This window comes from Rhinichthys klamathensis, unplaced genomic scaffold, assembly GCF_029890125.1.
Source record: "Rhinichthys klamathensis goyatoka isolate OS25496 unplaced genomic scaffold, OSU_Roscu_1.1 h1tg000051l_1, whole genome shotgun sequence".
NCBI lineage: Eukaryota > Metazoa > Chordata > Actinopteri > Cypriniformes > Leuciscidae > Rhinichthys > Rhinichthys klamathensis.
Genome location: NW_026606597.1, coordinates 254,181 through 277,200, shown reverse-complemented (window position 1 = coordinate 277,200; position 23,020 = coordinate 254,181). Strand labels below are relative to the sequence as shown.

Below are 23,020 nucleotides of genomic sequence, written 5' to 3'. Positions count from 1 at the left end.
AACAGTAACGTGGACTACAACGATGTGGACATCAGTGTGCTCTGGCCGGAACAGAACAGCTTTATATGTCTGCTTCATAAGGAAGACGGGGTTTCTGAAGATTAATGAGATAGTTCACCAAAATATATATATATATATATATATATATATATATATATATACCGGTATATATATATATATATATATATATATATATTCTGTCATCATTTACTCACCCTCATGTCATTCCGAACCTGTACGACTTTCTTTCTTCTGCAAAGCAAGATTTTGAAGAATGTTGATAACCAAACAGTTTTGGTCACCATTGACTTCCATTATATAGTAAAAATATGTTCCACAGAAGAAAGTCATACAAGTTTGGAACAACATGAGGGTGAGTGAATAATGAAAGAATTTTTAGTTTAACTATCCCTTTAAGTTATTTTCTTTGTTTTGAAAAACCAAGTTGCTGAATCCTAAGGAGACAAAATTGCAAGTGAATTTAAATGTGCCTCCAAATTCCACCTTCACAGCAAGTGGCCAAACTGCAAGAATAGCACAAACAGAAAAAAATGACACACAGACTATTTATCATTGACATGACAATGAGAATTTTTGGCACAGAGCCTTTGATGTCCCATTCTTGCAGTCATCTCCTCTCTTTATTCTGTCTATTCTTCTGTTCCTCCTCTTGAGCGTATCCGGTCATGCTACATTGCCCAGTGGGCCTGCAGACCCTCGGTCATGCTCTCAGCCAACTTGGATAAACTATCAATAGCACTTTTGTGATGAACACTCAGTCACCCAGTTAAAGTGTCACGTAGAAGGCCAGCTTTGTGCTCTTCATGGGCTCATTCCAGTGTTTGTGACTCCAACTGGGCTTCCATACAGGCCTTTAAAAAGGCCCTCTGACTTCAGCATGTGTGTTTCTCTGGACACCACGTGGGGCTCTGTTTTCCCCAGCTTCTTCATCCTCCATCTCCCTTGCATCTCTTTCTCTCTCTGCCTAGCATTGACAGCTCCCAGCAAACTGTATTTTAATACTGTAATACTGTAATACTGAGAAGTTCACTGTCACTGAAATCTGGCATAGAGATAATAGAAATCACTGTGAAGCTATTTAATAAGTGATAATAGTTCAACCTCAGTTGCATGATAGGTCTAACTAATATACAAACATTTTTGCATTTAGCCAACTTTTATTCTTAAAGTAACAACTTTTGTATTTGTTGTAATTTGTGTATACAGTAGCTCATTCAATTTCTCTAATGCTTTTATTCAAACCAAGGCATTAGTCTGAATTAGTCTATTTTACAGGGACAACTGTCTGATTAAGGGGGATCAGCAATTCTCATAATACATCTGAGATATAGACACATGGGAAAAATATAATGGCAGAACATTGGCTTTTCAAATGGAATTCCTCATTTGACAAAGGAGCTTCAGTTGTGGAATGGAAACTGCATTCAGAAACCAAGATGAGATGGCCCAGGGAAAGAGAAAAAAGAGCATGAATAGAAGACTGTGGTATTCGCGATGATGTCATCATTAACTGTTTAACCATTTGGAAATGAAACCGTTCCTTTCCTTGACCTGCTAAGCTGCTGTTGACAGACACTTCTCTGAATGATAATGTGTGAGGTGGTGCTGGAATGGTTTGGGATGATATCAGAATTCTTATAATAATTGAGAACTCCCATCTAAAAGGCTCAAGCAGTCAGGAGCACACACACACACACACACACACACACACACACACACACACACACACACACACACACACACACACACACACACACACACACACACACACACACACACACACACACACACAAGAGGGAGTTGGGCCATCTGGCAACACAGATAGGAAACTGCCAACCATTTCAGACTACCAGCATGCCCAAAAGTGCTTTTAACTGGACCCACACCCATTTTAATAATGCCTCAGTTAACAGCTCAGAAAACTGAAATGCCCTTTGTTTAGAATTTTGTTCAGGAACCATGGAAAATGTTGGGCTTGGAAGAAGCAAAATAATTTTTAACAGTCTACACTTTAGAAAAGAGTAGCACTGGCCTGTCATTTCGACTTTCTGAGGATGTGGTAGTGTAATTCTACAGAAAAACTCCATACTCATCTTTCTCTCTCTGAATATCTACAACAGAATATTAATGTATTAGACTGCCAATCATCAGTTTGAAGTAATTCATTAATTAGTAAAAAATATCCTAATATTATGCATATTATGTGCAGGCAGGCTATCTTACATTCATGTTAGTTAAAAATGCTGATATTGTAAGTATTTTTTGTTTATACGATATAAACCTGCATTTAGAAAAATGTTGTCTCTGCCGCTTATATTCTAGTAAAGGTCTAGGGCAGCCAGATTAGTCAGACAGTGAGTCATTACTCAAGCGCTATTATATTTAGTATATTATGTATAAAGAATAACGGCAAACTTTAGCCCTGAAATGTGCATTCAGGAAGGTGTTTAATGTGGATCCGTGATTTTTTACAATAATAAAAATCTCATAATAGTATCATAATTGAACATGAACTTCTTTATAGCTGTAGTCTATACAGTAGACATTGATAGGAGCAGAAATGATTTTACAGCATACTCTATGGACTGTTTCATAATAATGTTATATTGACTCCATAATTAGATGTAGATACTAAATAGACACTAATGGAAGTGTGACTCAGCAGAGCCTTGTAACTTCTCTCCTAAGGATGTTAAATTTGTGCCCTATAAGACAACACCTTTTTTATTTTATTTGTGCTATTAGAGTTATGGCAGTCTAGAGGCACATCCACTGACATCATAATTAGTGTAATCACATGGCTGTTCCTCACGCATCATTGTGCTGCTCACAATAGAGGGTGTGGCTAAATATAATTATCTCCTTTTGTCTCTGACTCTAAGATCTCAGACAGCGACAGACTACTCAGTCTGATCTGCAGCCAACACATCTATCTCAACAAACACTCACTCCTACACACACACACACACACACACACACACACAAAAGAATAACAATAAACAGGAAGTGAAAAATAATGAATAATTAGAGATCGGAAACTGAGAAGCAAAGAAAAATAGGTGTAAAATGCAAAAGCATCTCTTTCAAAACTTTGTCCTGTGCATATATGAAAATGTCCCTCAGAGAAAATCATGCATAATCATGATTGTATATTAGATGTCATGATGTTTAAATGCAATTAAATTGTCATTATGCATACATTTAATGCAAGAGATCATTAAACTTGTCATATTGTACATTGATTACATTGATAATGTTAGTTTTGGTTAAGTCATACTTTATTCCATTTTTGTGCTGCTGTGCTGTTAATAACGCTCTGTTTGGCCATTTTTCATCGTAGTTCTAAAAATTTACGTTTTGGAATACAGGGTGCCCAACAATATGATTTAATAGTACATCTTTTATCACGAAAGTGCACAAATTTTTTTTTAATTTCTCACATTGTTATCATGATGTGAGAGGCAATGATGAGCTGTTTGAATAAGCGCAAGATCAGTCTGAGAGCTATATATAGTCTTGGAAAACACCTTGACAAATCAGAAATCCTCACATGCAGGAAAACATATGAACAACAAACTATAACCGATTGCTTTGGTCACAATAGTTAAAGGCTTTAGCATTTTATAATCGGCCATTTTCAGTGTTCTTATGAGTTTTGATCTCCTGTGGGAAATCAAGACATTTCCTCGCCCAAGAAAATTATATTTAAAAAACACCCCTCGAGCAATCGCTGTGCTAATTTAATGCCATAATCTAACACAGATTTCCATCATGCTAATCTAGTAGAATAGCACAGAGAGCACAGACATGAGCGTGTGACAGCCAGTCTGCTATGAGTTCATTTCTTACATATCCAACCAAGAAGCCAACATGCTGTTCTGTTCTTGACCAAGAATTCACATTCAAGTTTGCAAAATTTCTTCAACAATGAAATGACTTCTCTGATATCACATCCCTAACAGTACTATATCACTGCATTGCACTGAAGCCCTGACAGATGAAGATAAGCAGCCCACTCAGGGTGCACTCATGCATGACTTGAACTACAAATCCCAAAGGACCTCAGAAAGAGGTCAATGGACTAAAGTGGCATCAAACATTCATGACATCATGGGTGCTTCTCAATATCCCTCTCTCCTCCATCCTCCATCCTATGGCCCGGAAACCGATCGAGCTCAGCCATCTTGAAGAACATCTCAACTCTCTAATTGCACCGCTTGGAGGCGAGGATCGAGAAGGCTTCCTGAGGAGTCATGAGCGAGGATGCACAGGTGTATCCTTTGCGGAAGTGTTTTATCAACTAAACGTGACACGTATAAATTCTCCTCCCCCTTCACATTGGTCACAATCATTTTAATCTATACTTTACCTTAGCAGTTTATGTAAACCACACATCTCACATATTTCAACAGGGTATCTTGCTTTATTATTATTTATTACTAATAACCAAACTTCAACAACATAAGGGCAGATCCTTTGAGCGCTGCTGATGATGACGCTATGAAGTGACGCTCGAGTGATCAAGTACATTTACATTTTTTTCTTCATTTTTAGCGGACGCTTTTATCCAAAGCGACTTACAATTGCTAGATATGTCAGAGGTTGCACGCCTCTGGAGCAACTAGGGGTTAAGTGTCTTGCTCAGGGACACATTGGTGTCTCACAGTGGATTCAAACCCGGGTCTCTCACACCAAAGGCATGTGTCTTATCCACTGCGCCATCACCACCCCATTTCAAGTATTCCAATGTATAAAAAGACTTTCATTCGATTCCTCCGTCCTCATTTTCTTTCCTCGCAGCCTTCCCTCGCATCCTACAGGGGGTGGAGCTGAGACGCGAGGAAAGGAAGCGAGGATGCACAAATAAGAATTGAGAAGCACCCCATGACTACCATTCTGTCTACTACTGACTGTCTGACTGTAGTTATGTAGCTCCATACAGTGGACGTTTGTGTGTATTACAATGGATCTGTTTGAATGTTTTCAACTATCCATATGTCTTGCTATGTGTGTCCATACATTCTTTTATTTGTGTAAATAAAACCATCAGATCAGTAAGCTGTACTTTCCACCCGCAGTTTGGCCGTATCGACCCTCACTATCCAAAGGTCTGTGGTCACCAAGGCAAAGTGCTGGACATCAAATGGAATCCTTTCCATGACAACATAATCGCGTCTTGTTCAGAGGACTCTTCTGTAAGTAAAATCCTCATGATGGTCAAATTAGTCAGCATCATTTTAAAAAAAAAACTGTGGAAACCTCTGTGCAGTGAAAACTTGTTTCAGTTTATTTTTGTTGTCATTAATGGAAAACCATTTACTTTTCATGATGTGGATGGTGAAAGAGTTTTACGTTAACATGAAATATTACTGAAATATCAATATAACAGGACCAAATATATCACTTAAATAGAAGTTTTGTTTATATAGGGATATATTAGGAAAGAGATAAATATTTAAATGTCATTTCAATGTGATTTTGATTTACATAAATCATTTTAAGTGACCCTGTAAAATAAACAATAATTAATTTAAAAAAAAGAGAAATAATAATAGAAATTAAAATGGTTTGACATTCATTTAAAAAAAAATAAAAACACACAAAAAGATGCCAATAATGAAAATCATAACTGGGATAGAACAAGTGAACACATTATTGTTGTTGTTGTTATTATTATTCTTAGGGCTGTAGCGATACACTAATCTCACGATACGATACGATACACGATATTCGGCTGACGATACGATATATATCACGATATTCAGCCAACGATACGATTCGATATAATTCGATACACTTACATCATTTTCTGAAAGATTTAAAGGGGACAGAGTGATTTTGGTGACATCTTGTGAGTCTTCCATTTACTTGGATTGAATTAATTGAACTGAAAACTGAAAACATCATTTACACAATATATGTCTCTGACTGGGCAGAGAGTACAGCTTGCAAATGCTGGACAAAATGAATCAAATATGTGTAGAGAAAATTAGTTCTATTTATTGAAAGACAACAGTGCAAACTGTAGCTTATAAGCCTTTGTTAATTGCAATACTGCACTTTATTTACTTTTCAATGGAGAGTTAAAAGGTGCAGCAAGTGGCCTGTTGTGAACAGTTTCTTTGCACTGCCTTTTCTTTGACAGCTTTTTTAGCTTGACACTGAACATGTGACGTGCTTCAGTTGTGCGCGGGGTCAAGCCGTCGCACGTCAGGGAAACTCTCTCCGCGCTGGCCAGGGAGGCTTTGACGTGTGCTCTTGCCTGAGTGTACAGCCTGGGAATGCAAACCTTGATGAGGTGTTCGCGGGTTGGAATAGGATAGCGGGGCTCCATCGCGTTCACCATGCGCCTAAAGCCGGCGTTTTCCACCACCGAATACGATTTTTTTTACATTTTTTTTTTTTTTACTAAGCCTATTTAAAATCGTATTTGATTGCAGAGCGCCGCAGCGCATTCACGCAGCACTACCTCGCTCTCGCGCTCTCTCTCTCTCTCTCTCTCTCTCACACACACACACACACACTCATCCGTACCTCGCGCACTTTCTCACTCACGGAACACCGCTGCACAAATCTGTCCAACACAGCGCTGTCAATTTCGGAGACCCAGCTTTAAAAAAAGCTACTAGCCAGCATGCAAGGAGCCTAGCCAACAAGGAGAGCTAAGTTGTTGTTTGAATACAGCTGGATTTTCGTCAATATCGATGCACGCGCGCAGCTGGCCACTAGCGGCTGGCTGACCAAATCACTCTTCATGCAACGCGAACGGGTTTAACACGGGGGATTTGAATGGGACTTATGTATCGATACTCGCGGCCTAAAAATCGATACTTTCTTGGGAGAAAAAATATCGATTTATATCGCAGAATCGATAAAATCGCTCAGCCCTATTCTAGATAGCTCTGATTGGATTATGATTGGTAAATCCAGTTATTTTAATGCTTCCGTGTTTGTTATACATTGTATTTGTCCTATGAGACTGATTTAACCATTTATGAAGTTATATAATTATAACTAACCTGACATTAGATTCCTAAACCTTCTTGATATAGTTGATTTAAAAGTGATTCTTGTGTCTGTGAATGTGTCAGGTACGAATATGGGAGATTCCTGATGAAGGACTGAGAAGGAATTTGACAGAGCCTGTATTAGAACTGTATGGTCACAGCAGACGCGTGGGCCTCATAGAGTGGCACCCAACCACTAGTGGGATTCTCTTCAGTGCTGGCTATGACTACAAGGTAATAAAATCTTTTGCAACCGAATTTGACAGTCTCAAATTCAATAATATGAGCTATAAAGTTAAAACATGGACAGTGTGGACAGTTGGATTTATGTGAAAACTTGTCCACAGTATGAACATGAGAGTGCCATACTGCCACTCACAGAAATAAAACCATCAAAAGACTGTATCTGAGGTATGACTAATGTGTTGTTGGTATTTTTGTCTCTCTGTAGATCCTGATTTGGAATCTGGAGATTGGGGAGCCGGTGAAAATGATTGATTGCCACACAGACGTGGTCCTCTGTATGTCATTTAACACAGAGGGGAGTCTGCTGGCCACCAGCTGCAAGGACAAGAAGCTCCGCGTCATTGAGCCCCGCTCTGGCAAAGTGCTACAGGTGCGGAATTGCTTTTTTACTGTATAAATGTAGCCTTGTTGAGCATAAGAGACTTCTGTTAGAAACATTAAAACATCTTACCAACCCCAAAATATTTGAACCGTATTTTTTTTTTTATATAACCATACACACGACACGGAACTTATTTTATTATATGTTCTAAAATATTTTATTTTTCACTGACATCCAGAGGAAAAATATCTATCATCACCGTGAATTTTTCATGCACCCTTATTTTGTAAATGCACTAATGAGAAAATTGTCTGCAGAACTGAAATTTTCACGTGTTTTTGTTTTATATTGTCAAGCAGGAGGCAAACTTTAAAAACCACAAAGTGAACCGTGTTGTGTTCCTAGGCAACATGAAACGACTCCTAACGACAGGTGTGTCTCGCTGGAACACACGCCAGATTGCTCTCTGGGACCAGGTGAGGACAACCTATGTGTGTGGGTCAGGTTTTGACCTGATCACTCCCGACAAGGGCTGTTAAACTTGAGATCACGTGGGACCAATCAAGGAGGAAAATAAAATAAAAATTTAATAAGCAGAAAATATTATCTTATTTAAAATATAAATGCTAAAATGTGTCAGTGAGGGTCAGGTAGGTATAGTTTTTGGTGTTGGAAAATACTACAGTATTTAATATAGTATAAAGACAAATGAAGTCAAGTCCCCACAATGGGAGAAAAACAAGTGGGCATGTGTGTGTGTTCATGTACAAAACTCATCCAGAAATACACATTGTCCCTGATGTCTGCATTACCCTGAAGATTAAGATCGCTGAAAGTCATTGTGTTCTTCTCAGCATCTTCCCTGTAATTATTGTGTGAGAATCACATTAATTGTTCTGTGTAAGTGTAGCTAAACAGCTACACTCAACTGCAGTGGAGAGAGAATATGGGTAAAGAAGCTGGTTGCTTTGCTCTTCATACATTGTTAGGGTTCTGAGAAAGTACTGTATCTCAACATTAATTTGTTAAAATCTGCAAATCTGGGTTCAAAGTTATTTCCTCTCATACTGCACTGTCTCTCATGACAGGAGGATCTGTCCATGCCGATCATTGAAGAGGAGATTGACGGCCTGTCAGGACTGCTTTTTCCATTCTATGATGCAGACACACATATGCTCTACTTAGCAGGCAAGGTACACATTACTCCATAATAATAAGGATTCTTACATACTTGTAATGCTTGTAAATATCCACTTCGTTCACAAGTTTGGCAACCGTACTTTTTTTTCAAGAAGGATGCATTTAATTAGCCTGGGAAAACCCAGACAACTTCCGGCAAATTTAGATTTGCTCTGAAAGTTAGTCTGGCAAAGAGCTCATTCAAGCCCATTTCCAATCCGTCGAAATCGAGGCACCAATCAGAAACGTTGGGGCGGGCTTTACACGATGACGACAGCGCTGGGATTTTGAAGCAGATTTTGTAGCCTACATTACAAAGATGGATGCCGCCGTCGAACATCACTCGTTCGAATCAGCTATTGCGTCTGTTTTAAGCGATTTGAACGTTTCCTTTTTGTTAAAAACCGAGCAAAGAACAACACTCGGAGATGTTTCTGCCGCTCTGCATACGTCATCTCCTTCATCGCTCTGATTGGTTTTAGGTCTATCCGCGACGTCCGTTGGTGACGCCCCTCTGGAAATGATTTGTCTATGACGCTTTGCCAGACCATAACTCAGTTACAACTGAGAATGGTCTGGTTTTAACCAGGCTAAAATTTAATAGTAAAAAAAAAGACATTTATAATGTTACAAAAGATTTCCATTTCAAATAAATGCTGTTTGTTTGAACTTTCTGTCCAGGAAGGAATCTTGAAAAAACACAATTTCTAACAAAGATATTAAGCTAAACAAGCATTTTCAACAGTGATAAGATTTTTTTCTTGAGCACCAAATCAGCATATTGATTTTTGAAGGATCATGTGACACTGAAGACTGGATTAATGACTGCTGAAAATTCAGCTTTGCCATCACATTACATTACTTTTTTTTTTTTTTTTTTTTTTTTTTTTTTATAATAACAGTAATTGTCTTTGAACTGACTAAGATGGTGTAATTGTAGGGTGATGGGAACATCCGGTACTATGAGATCACACTGGAGAAGCCCTACCTGCAGTATCTCATGGAGTTCAGGTCCCCTGCACCACAGAAAGGCCTCGGTAAAACTCAAATTCTCACCATTCAATGATCACACTATACCAGCAACCTTTGTAAAATGGAGTAAAAAACTTTCAAAATTAACCATAGAATGCAATAAATAAACGAACAAACAGTAATAAAACCCCAAAACACTTTAAATTTATAAAGGAGGTCAAAATTACCCATATTGGATTCGGGGTTTTTATTCCATAGAAAGGTTTTATCTCAGTTTTCAATGTAATCATTTAAGATTTTGTTTATAAATGTTTAAATATTTTAATTATGATCATTTATTCACTTCAAAATATATTAAAAAAAATTATGTATACATATGATATAGCTTTTATGAGCAATGTAAGCAATATCAAGTAATTAATTTATTTTTATTGACAAAAATAATCAGAATCACACCCTATCTTTATGCAGTCTAGGGTTAAAAAGTGGATAGCACTTTTATTTAATCAGTAGTTTCTCCTCTAATAAACCAGATATTCTATTGTGTTATGATCTCTTCCATATCAAGACAAAACCAACAAATAAGCATGCCAATGACTAGTGTCTAATGTTCAACTTCTCATGTGTGTTCTGATAGGAGTGATGCCGAAGCATGGACTAGACGTAGGAGCGTGTGAAGTCTTCAGGTTTTATAAGTTGGTGACTCTAAAGGGCCTGATTGAGCCAATCTCTATGATCGTACCTAGGAGGGTGAGCATAAGCACTATAAAGATATTAGTTCCCAGTTCACGGTTCCCAATTAAATGAATCATTGAGGGTTCCACTGAAGGATGAGAGAAATTTGTGCTAGACAGTAGACACATCCCTTGTATGAGGTCTCAGGTAATAGTTGTGTAAACTGCCTTTTTCTTTTTTAAGCAAGCCATTTGACAGGATGGAGGAATCCATCACCTTTCTGTTGCTGGTGTAACTGCCACCTCAGTGAGATGAGAGTAGTGAGCCGTGTAATAACCTCAATGTGAGACACAGCATGTGTGTTTTTGTGCTCTGTACAGAATGGGCAGTGGCGGGTTGGCCCATTATTGTTAAGGCTTCACAAACAGTGGGAACGACAGCATCCACTCAACCCCACAATTTTAAAAATCCACACGCTGCCAAATAAATCCAGTGCCAGCTTGTTTCAGTGCAAATGGTCCTGAAATCTATCAACCAACATCTATCATTCATGATATGGGAGAAATCAGTTGTTGCACCGCCAGCAGTTTAACCCTGGTGGCTACAAGAGGGGGGTTATAAAATCAATTTAACAATATGCAAATATATATACAGTAGTTCTCCTGCATTCCTTGTAACATGCAGTACATATGTTCAAGATTAGTTATACTTGCTAGTTTTATGAAACTATTCTATAAAGCTGCTTTGAAGTTATATTTCTTATGTGAAGTGTTATACAAATTAATTTGAAATTAAAAAGGATCTCACTGTTGGTTACAAATAGTATTGGGTAATATTTTATTATGAAATTTGTTCAAATTAATTATTTTTTTACTTTAGTAAAATGAATATATAGCTACTATATAATTAATATTAATTAAAAAAAATTGGAATCAACACATTTGCTATTTTATCACATAATATTTAGTCTGTATACCTTAGCTAAGGGGATCATCATATTTCAGAGTCCCAGGCATTAAAAGTGTTGAAAACCCCTGTTTTTACTCACACACAAAGCATTTGCTAATTATGTTTTATTTGTAGCAGAAACCTTAAAAAACAGCAAACCCACATAAACCTGTAAGAATAAGGCCATGCCTTATTCTTATACCTGCCAATAATTTTACTCAGATACTGAGTTTCCTTTTCATCCAAAGGTTTCATTCACAGTGCACTAAGTACACGTCCTGAAGCAACCTTAAAGGTGCCATAGGTGATTCTCTGCAGAAACATTTTTTGTTATGCTGGTTGAAAGTCTCCTCATATCCTGATAGCAAATACTCTGTTAAGCGGTATAAATGTATTTTTATAAATATATGTCGTCTGTGGAAGGCGTAGGACCATAAAATGTTCGTTCAATCGTTGCGTTCGGTCCGAAGGGTCCTAGCATGTGTTCCCTGTCGGTCAATGTGTGTTTGCATACCACTGCGCAGGCTGTTTGTCATCAGCGCGTTCACGTACGCTGTGCAGACAGAGCGAGAATGGCAGGCAAGCAGCGACAACCTAACTTTCCTTCTGAACTGACAACAAGTGGCACTGGCAAAGGATCTACGATCTATATATCTTCATCAGAGCCAAGCAGACTCTCATCGTGGAAACCCTGTCATTCAAGAAATATTATTACACACTGACAAGTTTTGCTAGCTAAACAAACCGAAAACTTGCTGCATAATGCTGGTTTTAAGAATTTGTTTACGTTTGGTATTGTAGTACTGTAAAGTTTTCTGACCGGTGAATGACACATGATGTATTGCAGTCTCCGGTCTTCTTGGCTGTGCGCGTTCATGCTTTTAGGAGGCGTGGCTTTAGACGGCGATTTGCAGGGAGGGTGGGACCAAGGGGGTAATCCATCAGCCGGAAACTGAAGCTACCCTGGGGGCCGCTATTGGCTAGCAAGCCTTCACCTGCTGTTAGCATTCCATTGACTCCCATTCATTTTGGCGTCACTTTGACAGCGAAAAACTTTACATCTGAGGCGTTTAAAGGTGCAGTGTGTATTTTTTAGCGACATCTAGCGGTTCGGTTGCGAGTTGCACTAAGGGCTCAGCCCACTGCTGCTCACCCCTCCCTTTCGAAGAAGCTATGGTGGCTAAAACGGGACAAACATATCGTCGTCTGAGACAGCAGAGAATAGCCAGAGTAAGCCAAGAGTGTGTAACATTGTCACTGTTTCTGTACCACAGTCCATTATAAACCACATCATGGATAAAGTTTACAAAGCCATAGTCAGCTGAGGATCAAGGGTCTTAATATATAATATAATAATAGTAATCAGCTGATTGTCTCACAAACGTGACCAGCACATTTCTCCCCACATAGCAAACCCATAATACAGCGAGGGAGAAGAACCACATGAAACTATGCAACTATATATTTTTTTCTAACAGGGTAGTAAAAGTTTAGCTGGCTAAATATGAGCTGTTACTGTGGCTGAGCTGGTTAATGCGTAAAGCCTTGTTTAAACTCGACGCGTCCGCATGAGCCCAAAGGTGCACGCGGCAAAAATGACATGATTGTAACAGAGCGCGCGCCTCCGCATCCCTAGACAGCATTTACAACACACAATAGGCTTTTTTTCTCTGATTTTGAAAACTCTTCGCGATCGACTTAAAATGCTTCCAAGATCGACTTGTCCACCACAATCGACGGGTTGGTGATTCCTGTAACATACTGTTTTACGGTCAATGACAAGAGTACTAATCAGCTGTCTCACGAACGTAACCAGCACATTTATCCCCACATAGCAAAGCCATAACACAGCGAGGGAGAAGAACTAAGTTACATGAAACAATCCAGCTACATATTTTACACCACTGACATGGGAAAAGTCACTACTCACGGTGTTTATGGCTAGCTTCTAGGTTTCTCTGCTTCTCTTTCAAGGTAGTGACGAAACGCGCTCTGTAGCGCTGTTTGTTCGCTGTCGGCTACTGTAGAAACATGACGTCACAATATGTCGACCTTCATAGAAGGGGGTGCCCGCGGTTATGTAGATATAAATGTCTCATCATTCTAAGGTAATAAAAACATTACGGTTTAATAAGTAAGTTCTTTATACACCACTGAAAACATAGTTATGGATGTCATATTGCATTTCTGTTAATAGATACTCAAAATTTTTACTGATTGCACCTTTAAAGACTCCATTTGTCCATTGTTTATTTCTAAAGAAACACAACAATGTATAAAAGGCTCCATTTCCTTGTATCTTACGTTGTGGCCCCGTAGAAGCAATTTTTGTAAAAATAGGCTAACGATTGCGTCATAACACGTGACTCTCTGTCGCACAGTAGAGAAATTACCGTATAGACAGAAGTAGAAGCTCGCGCGCAATCGGGGGGACGTGGAGGCATAAAGTCAAGGGAGAAGCCCATAGAGAGTCATAAATTTGATCCTGCTGCTAGCTCATGGACAGCTCCTACTCACGCTCTCAGTCTCTGCAAGATTCGAAAGGGAATGATTCAGATTTCTCTTGGCACAGCTACTAGAAGACGTACAACTGTCAGACAGGTTGCTCACGTCACAACTACGTCGTCAAGCTCAGTTTGAGCCTGCGCAGTACGCTCAGCCATCAGGAAGTGAGTGCTTCTAATTGACTTCACTTTTCTCCATTGAAGTCTATGGTGTCGCTGTGTCCATTTCTTTTACTGTCTATGGGTGGGACGTACGCTTTTAGTGCTATCAGGCTAAAGTTAGCATTTTCCCTGATGTCCTACAGCACCTTTAAGTGCTGTGCACAATGAACACAGTGGCAATAGTGTGCTTTCTGTGACACTCTGGAGTCCAAGTAGTTGTTTAGACTGAACATTTACCTGTCCAGAGCCTTGTTATTATCACCTAATGCTAATAGTGTAAAAACAGTACATGAACACCCTGTTTCTTTTCAGTCTGAAACCTATCAGGAGGACATATATCCCATGACTCCCGGGGCAGAACCTGCTCTGTCTGCTGATGAGTGGCTCAGTGGAATCAACCGAGGTAAAGACCTGCAGTTATCTTCAGAATAAAAATATTTGAAAAGACAAAGGTTGAAATTAAGCTAATCCATGTATGCATGTACACATCTAGGTCCGGTGCTTATGTCCTTAAAAGAGGGCTACAACAGACCCAACAAGCTGGTGTTCAAGGCCCCAGTGAAGGAGAAGAAGGGTGGAGTGGTCAATGGGATTGACCTGCTAGAAAACGTGCCTCCCCGTACAGAGAATGAGGTGTTACCATGATTCTGTTAAGATTTATTATGGTTATTGAAAGGACAATTTAGCATATCTGTGTGTAACCCTTTGCGTTGTGCTCTGCAGCTCTTGCGGATGTTCTTCAGGCAGCAGGAAGAGTTGCGCCGACTGAAGGATGAACTTGCGCAGAAGGACATTAAGATCAGACAGCTTGAGCTGGAGCTCAATAACTTAAGGAACAGCCCAAACATCAACAACAATAACAACAGCAACAGCAGCAATGGTAGCAGCATTTGACGTGGGATCTGTGCTGTTTCTGTTGATCTCTAGCTATAAGCCCCCAGCGCTGCTAAAACACACGGGCTTCCTTTTTCCTAACACTCAAATATCCTTCCTTCAAGACCACTGGAGACCAAGCGCTTGTCTTCATAAAGCAGTGTTTCACTCTGACCCTCAGTGTTGACCCCACAGCTGCAGTGTGCTAAGTCGACTTTTTTGGACTGATGATTCACTTACCCTGTGAAAAGTCTCCCATCTTCAGTCACACTGCCAGTCTACCTGCAGTGGATTGATTCTCCTTATATGGACTGATTTTGGTACAAGCTATTCATTGCATTATCATCTCATAATTGTAGACTTTAAATATTAGAATTATTTATTTCATTTATTTTTTCCTTTGTGCTATAGCCCTTGTTTTAAACCGCTTAATAAGTCCATATAGAGATAAAAACAAAAGGTGTTTTAATAAGGTCAAACAGACATGCTTCACCCATCAAGCTGTTATCTCATGTAAACAACACTAGTTCTATTGCATCATTAGGATATGACCCACAGTGCTGTTTTAATGTAGAAACTCAAGCACCACAGTCCAGTAATCTTACAACAAATGACTTTTACCCAATTGACATGCTCCTGAGTCCTGAAGTTTCGAGTTTGTATTAATATGAGTTGGGGACTCTTGTTTCTTCACATAATTTAGATCCTCCTCACATTGTGCAGTGTGAAATATGCCCAAGTCAGTCTATATGAGCAATATAGCTTATATAATTCAAATGGGTTTTTTCATAAACTTTTGCAATATACTGATGGAAAAAAATCCACTAATTTTAAAATCCAATCATGAAATAAATTAGCAATAGATGTAGTATTAGAGACCTACACTGTAGTTCCATAGGAAGGTTCAAAGAAAGACAAAAATTGTTACCTTTTTTTGAGTCAGTAAGCTGAAGGTAATTGTTTATTTTAAAGACTGTCTGTGGTTTACAAAGCATAATGGAGCATTGTTTTTTATTATTATTAACATTTAAATTAAATCTATTCCATTTTCAGTTCTTACTTTTAAATTAAGTGTCTTGAGTTTCAGGTTTGTAGCTTGTAACAATGAATTTATCCTTTCCGTCCTGATATAATATTCAAAATGATGACATCTTACATAGCCTATTGCTTTATAGATTGGATGTAAATTTTTGTAAAATGCATTGTATTCGCTTTGAATTTTCAATAAGCGCTTTTAATTGTTTTATTGTAAAGTGGACAAATTCGCTGTGGGCAAATATTATGCGCCACAAAACACTACAGGTGCAGTCACGCTATTCAAAGCGCACTGCTCTGTAAAGGTTACCCTGCTATTATAATATATGAACACATTTATTTTGCCCAGAACAAACTGGAAAAGATCGTTTTTAAAAATTGAATGGCACACTTACTGGGCCACCCATGATCTGATCTGAAGTGTTAAATTCTTATCCTTGGTAAAACTGATGGATCACTTGATTAATGAAAGCTCTCAAACCTCGCTCGACCAGCCAGAAAGCAAAGTCGGTCCTCCTCTGTGAGTGTTTGACATTCTCTCGCTGTCGCTATTTAATTAAAACACTATAAACATCAAGCTTTTTTCAAATATTTTGCCTTATAAAACAAACAAGACAAACCCCAGCAGCAGCTCCTGCTTCATTATTGCATAGTAATAGAGCGTTTTGAGTGCATTTCAATTATTCTACCATTAGGGGGCAGTGAAGCCACATGTGTATGGATTGCACATATAGGCCTACACTTGCCATGAAGCAAACTCTACACTACACAGCATCCTGCTAACCCATTAAAGAGCAGTTCAAACACAGACAGTAGTTCTTAGTTAATATCCTAGCCTGCAGTTCAGACACACAATAGTCCTGAGATAATATCCTAGCATGTGGTATAAGTAGAAATATTAGGCTACCTAAATGGGCCTAAACAAAAAGTGAGGAATATGGTGTTTATGTGGCCTGTACATTCCCAATCTCATGCCTTACAATACACTGTGTATCCTTTTGGATGTTAAGGTGAAGTGGGTAATAATTTAGATGTTTACATTGCGAGGTGCCAGAATATTAATGTTGTAGGCCTAACTTGGGCCCCTTAATTTCGGTGTCAGACAAGATGCTCACTGCCTAGACAAGCACAATTAATTTTGAAATATAATGCCTGAAGAATTATGAGGCAAGACATTAGGCTAACCTTTGTCTTTGATTAAAATGAGGAACATTAATAGGTAATCACTACTCTGTATTTCACCATTCATTATGATTAGCTGACTAACTACAGCATGTTGCACCAAGGGTAATTACATTCAAAGTAAAAACCCCTTCCTGAGCATTAATATGCATAAAATACAACTGTCCAGACTATAGCTTAATTTACCTGACAATCTTGAACAAAAATATGAACATGTAAGATCTGTTACATGTCCCCACAGATTGACACCCCTTAGTTACACTGTATGCAATGCTTTCATTTTCATGTTAACAAAAATATTCATTTGAACAAAAATGCTGACTTTTATTCATGTGACATCTGAAGTCTTCTTTTTAATAAAAATTTCAATCAGTATGATCTGACAACTGGATACAGCTGTTAAAATTGCATATGCTTTCTATTTAAATAATTGGCATGACGCTTCTGAATATTTACACAATATCCAGTTACGCATCAAAAATATACAAGCTATTTTCCCTGAGCTTCACAATGCAATTTCACTTCATATATTCAATTAATCCGAAATATTCAGTGGTGAGATGATATACACTAGCCATTTCTGCACCAGACTCAAAAACAATCTATTGATCATGTAATCACAACTAATTACAATATATGGATTTTCTGTGGCAGACAGAACAGATTTCAAATTACCATAGAACCACTTGCATTTTCATTCATTTTATTACAGTTAATGGTTACAACTTAGATTATTTGTGAAAATGTCTGCCATTATCAAAGGGAATCAGAAAAAAAATATATTTGGTCATTATTTACAAAGAACACGAAACCTCTGAACTATCCACACAAAAGGGAGAAGGGGTTTAGGACTCATTTGACAAGGGCAGACATTCAGCTCTGAACATTAAAAAATAAAATAAAAATCACATTGAGAGGTTGAACTGTGCCTGTCCAAGCATACATCATGATGTGTTCTTCATGCCTAAACAGCACGTCACGTGGTGGTGGGGAAAAAATAAAAATAAAATAAAAATACACAAATAAAAAAGATGCAATAAAAAAGTGGGTTAGAAAATGTTCTTCCTTGAAATCCAGTAGTCAACTTTAAAATAGAGTCAGCCATGCACTTCTAAAAGGTTTTTGGTTGTTTTTTTTTGTTTTTTTTTAATACATAAGTCATCACCAGCATTTAGGCATCAACAGTAAAGACAGGGAAAAAATTACAAGAGTATACTGGTCTGTTTTCCAACAATAATAAATTTCCACACTGTGTTGTCAGCCATTTGAAGAGCTTTTGGAGAAAATGAAGGGAATCAAACTGAAAGTACAAACCAAACCAAAAGAAAACAACAACAACATCAACAACAAAAAAGCTAAAAACAAATATTTAAACTGTGTCCTTGTTTATACTAGCCCCACCCCCTACCATTTGAATACCTCCCCAAACCATCGAAGAGTGACAATAGGACAGATATACAGGGGTTAAACGGTCAGATCACAATGGGGGGGGGGGGAGTCCATGTTCAGTCCTCATCTTCCTCCCCTTCCTCATCCAGTTCTCTTTTCCTCTTCTGACCCCGTTCCTCCTCTGTAAACACAACAGGGGGAGGGGACCAGAAGTTTTGTTTACTCTTATTCTCACCCTGCTTATCAGCATTCAATTCACAGGTGGTAACACTTATTGTATTAACTGTAGTCTTAATCTATTCACTTACCAAAGTCTTCCTCATCATCTACCTCGCCGTCATTTAACTCCTCTTCCTCCTCTTCCTAAAAGTGAGAAAAAGGCACAAATTTATACCATGTTTGTATATTTCGATACAAAAAAGGAATCAACATTTTCTTCCAGCATTAACCTCTCCACTGATGTCCTCTTCTTCCTCCTCTTCTCCCTCTTCCTCATCATCCTCCTCCCCCTCTTCTTCATCTTCATCCCCTGGAGCTGCATCTTCATCATACTCCTCCTCTTCTCCCTCTGCAGACAAAATTAGGTCAATGACAAATGAATTCCTTAAACGCAATTTAAAAAAGTAAGCACCTTGAAGCACATTATCAGTCCAACTCTTCAGAAACATACCATCTTCATCATCCTCATCATCATCTAGGCCTTCAACATAAGCTTCAGCATCAGAGTCTGGTGCTTCTTTATCCTCCTTGTCATAGCCGTCGAGATATGTCAGCTGAGGGAGAAGCTTGAAAACATTTTCTCTGTAGTCATTCAGGTTTGTCACCTCACAGTTGAACAAGTCTAAACTTTTGAGGCTTTCCAATTTTTTCTGTTGGGAAAAGGACAGGGTCAAAACAATGACAATAATAACACAGTTTATATATATATATATAAATATATAAAAGCAAAATAGGATACGACTCCTATAACATGATTATAGCTTACCAGGGGTTCGATGGTGCTGAGGTCTTTAATTTTGTTGCCACTGAGGTTGAGATGGGTGAGGTTGGGACACTTCTCTGCCAGTACCTCCAGACCACCTGAGATTCTGTTATCGCTAAGCTCGAGCTGTGGAGAACATGATTCAGTGCCATATTAATAAGAATGGGGGGGGGGGTACATATATATATATATATATATATATATATATATATATATTATAAAAATATATATTTTTGATACTTCAAAAAAAAAAAAAAAAAAGTAGACACGAAACTGCCAATTACCTTTTTGAGTTTGTTAAGCTTAGGCAAATTGGCAACTGATGTCAAGCCTACGTTGATTGTGCTTAAAAATTCCAGTTCCTCAAACTCATCAGTGAGGCCCTCAATTTTACCCTCATTTGACCGACAGTTGTCAAGCACAAGCTCTTTCACCTGTTAAAGGGCATATGAGATGAACAACAGATTTAATGTTACGATTCATGAATACAGCATTTGTAATAGCCTCTACATGAGCAACTTCAAATCAATGAGGAGGTGGACATGGTGGATAAAACCACTTAAATTCATTCACACAAGAGCTGTTTTTAACTTTTGCAGCATGCCAAAAGAGCACTGTATGTTTACACTTTTATTGTGCTGACCCACCGAAACAAAAAAAACGTAAAAATATGGAAATTCCTTATTTATATAGTTTACATTGTTATCAGCAAAAAAGTGCTCTTTTTAATCAGAAGACGAACGCATTTATCAAATTAGAACGAGGAAAATAAAGAGCGCAAATAAACACACACGTCGCCATTCAATTGTAAAGTTTACTTGAGCATGCGGTCTACAGTAACAGATAGGGGGGCATGTTTCGGTGCTTTGTCAAAATCTCACATTTGACTCCCCATCCAACAAAATGGCTGACTCCGCAACAAGCGGCGTACATTGTTATCCTGTGGGTCGAGCATTTTTACTACAGTGCGTGCTCGAACAGCAAAGTAAAGACGCGTAAACGATAGCCTGGGTGTTACACAAATTCATTGCATTGTCTTGGAAGAGCAAAGACACGAGGACGGACCCAAGAATTCACGAGTAGGAGGGGCAGAGAGGCGCATGATAATGCAACGGAGTCGCTCTTTAAGCGAAAGGTCTTGACTTTCACGGAATAAAGATGAAATTTCCGGCTTCACAGACGCTCGACTCCCTATATTCAACGGTTCTGGTCGGTTCAAAGGAAAGAGACGGCGGCAACTATTCTCTCTGTTCGATTAAATATCGTGCGTCTTTGTTGCTGGTTAAAATGGCGGCTTGTCCTAGATCTTGCAACTAGAGCAGCGCAGCTTCAAGTTGCGTAGCGCTCACATAAGCGCCCAGTCCATGTAAATAACAAGCAGAGCCACACGGCTGGAAATCTCTTTATCCCGCCAGCTGAGATCCACAGAAGTGCTTGGAATACGGTTATGACATTTTAATTACGAGCTCTATTACAGCGTACTTAGGTATGCGTAAAGGGGCAATAACAGGGACCTTGATAACGTTGCTATAAATTCATCAATAAACGTAGTTACACTTGTGAGAATTGATATATAGTAAGAAAAACACGGGGGATATTTAAGAAGAATAGAGTGCCGATTTGGTCTTTGCATTCTGGCAATGTCGTCGACATATAATGCAGTTTTAAATAGGTTTGGGCATCTTAACGCAACTAGATATGCTGTGACACGATTCCTTTCTATACTGCGATCAAACAACAAATGCGCTCGTTTTCCCATCTAGATCAAATAGGAGACTATTATTCCTAGCGTGCCAAAAGCCCACGAAAAGATCCCGCCTAAGTATTTACACAACTTTCCTCGATTGGGAAATGTAAATGCTTTCAATTTAAAAGCTTTTAGCTGGAGAGATGCCATGAAATGTAACGTTAGTTGACCGATCGCGTTTATCGCAAGGTATCTGTCAAACCTTCTGCACAGCTATTCACAAAATGCGTCCCACAACAAGTTACCGAACTGGTCAACGACCACTGTGACGGGAAAGTATGAATGTTGAATTGAAAATGGATGTGCAAAAGTGTGAGAGAGGCATGAACTGACGGACGGCGACTTTTGCAGCACTGAGGATGCAAAGGAAAAGGGCGCGTTCAGGGGCTACAAAGTTACAAATATGGCTTCTCACGCCGCTTCCCTTGTTTATACACTGAATGCATGGAGCTCTTGCAGTTTCCGACCACAGCATCATCAAAAGTTGGGAATAAAATAACCAGTAAAACTGATAAACTTATGGGCCGTGTATAGGTATACTGAGATAACAACATCCGAGGCTCTAGGCTTGTAACAAAGTCGCCGCAAACTTTTCATTCAAGACATCAACTTGACGCGTGCACATCTAGCGTTGTCCATCCACGCAGAACTACTCTAACCAACAGTTTTAATAAAATCATATCACTCCGCAATTAATAAAGATGCTTACGTCTGACGGCGTCCGGTTCCGCAACTCCAGGTGAATTCTCTTTTTCATATCCATGTTATTGAACTCTAAATTAGTGATTTAAACCAAAGAGCGCAGTTTAGACTTGGAGTCTTTGCTGCACATTCAGCTATAGCCTCTTAACAAACTAGCTATTGCGAGTCTCACAAACATGATGCCCCAGTGGGTGGGAGTTGGGTGTGGGATTGTCGTCACCGGCGACCAATTAGAAACGCGGAATGAAATGTGAAAACGCTCACAACTACACTGGCGACCAATCAGCGTTCGATCACAAGCTGGGTGGGGTTACAGGAACAGTTAGGTTGATCCATCGAATCTGTTTTAGGGTGACATCTATGCGATAAAATCAACCGAACTGTCGAAGGCGCCAGAGACTAAGCAGGGTTATGGTAGTTACTTTTGTTTTGATTGGATTTATCTACATTTAGACGAGAATATATATGAGTTATAGGAATACAAGGACATTTTGAAATACACTGACGTGTTGGTTAAAATAAAATGCTACGGTCGGGTAAATGAGGGCTGTGCATACATTTAATTTTTAGTCTAACTGCTGCTTCTGTCTTGAAGCGTTTTCCTGGCAGGTAAGTACAGTCACTTTGGACTGATGGATGGTGGTGGACCGTCAGGAAAACACGACCCCTCCCCCTTTTGGAGGGAATGCACGGCGGCGACCACTGAGACTATCTGCGCTAAAAAAAAATCTTTATTTACTTCTCGTCTAGTTTAGGCAGTGAACATATCTCACTACATGTCACAATAAAGTGGATTTCCCGCGTTTAAAATTTTACATTATTGGTCCCGTTTATATAAACGCTGATATGTAAATTGTATGGTTTTAAGTAACGTTAACAGATGAAGCATAATATTTCAACAACTAAGGGACGGTTGCATAACAAAATGGACAAGCCAAACCTGTAAGACATATAATAGCGTGATTATATATATATATATATATATATATATATATATATATATATATATATATATATATATGTATATGTATATATATATATCAAGTGAATAGAGGTGATATGACATAAATCGAC

The 23,020-nt window shown here is 38.7% G+C and overlaps 2 protein-coding genes across 3 annotated transcripts in view; one reads left to right on the top strand and one right to left on the bottom strand.

Moving 5' to 3' along the window:
* Nucleotides 1–14,955, top strand: part of coro2ba (coronin, actin binding protein, 2Ba) — a 43,426-nt gene extending 28,471 nt beyond the window's left edge. For both annotated transcript variants that reach the window (XM_056247935.1, XM_056247936.1), the window contains exons 3-12: nt 5,100–5,216; nt 7,113–7,262; nt 7,480–7,644; nt 7,956–8,072; nt 8,685–8,789; nt 9,716–9,812; nt 10,385–10,497; nt 14,349–14,439; nt 14,530–14,669; nt 14,760–14,955. In XM_056247935.1, coding sequence (XP_056103910.1) covers nt 5,100–5,216; nt 7,113–7,262; nt 7,480–7,644; nt 7,956–8,072; nt 8,685–8,789; nt 9,716–9,812; nt 10,385–10,497; nt 14,349–14,439; nt 14,530–14,669; nt 14,760–14,930 — 1,266 coding nt within the window. In that variant the 3' untranslated portion in view covers nt 14,931–14,955. The remainder of the gene's footprint in view (nt 1–5,099; nt 5,217–7,112; nt 7,263–7,479; nt 7,645–7,955; nt 8,073–8,684; nt 8,790–9,715; nt 9,813–10,384; nt 10,498–14,348; nt 14,440–14,529; nt 14,670–14,759) is intronic.
* Nucleotides 14,956–17,812: 2,857 nt separating this feature from the next.
* Nucleotides 17,813–22,135, bottom strand: anp32a (acidic (leucine-rich) nuclear phosphoprotein 32 family, member A). Its single transcript, XM_056247934.1, has 7 exons — nt 21,954–22,135; nt 19,782–19,931; nt 19,501–19,623; nt 19,186–19,384; nt 18,965–19,083; nt 18,824–18,878; nt 17,813–18,696 (listed from the first exon to the last, which is right to left on the bottom strand). The coding sequence occupies exons 1-7, from the start codon at nt 22,005–22,007 to the stop codon at nt 18,632–18,634; spliced, it is 765 nt and encodes a 254-aa protein (XP_056103909.1). The 5' UTR covers nt 22,008–22,135; the 3' UTR covers nt 17,813–18,631.
* Between the last annotated feature and the right edge of the window lie 885 nt (nt 22,136–23,020).

Bases quoted from the DNA above. Each gene is read 5' to 3' on its own strand.
- anp32a (XM_056247934.1), bottom strand. From the start codon at position 22,007: ATGGATATGAAAAAGAGAATTCACCTGGAGTTGCGGAACCGGACGCCG. The intron at 19,624-19,781 runs GTAATTGGCAGT...TGTTCTCCACAG, and splicing joins AGCTTAACAAACTCAAAAAG to CTCGAGCTTAGCGATAACAG. The intron at 18,879-18,964 runs GTTAATGCTGGA...TCTCACTTTTAG, and splicing joins AAGAGGACATCAGTGGAGAG to GAAGAGGAGGAAGAGGAGTT.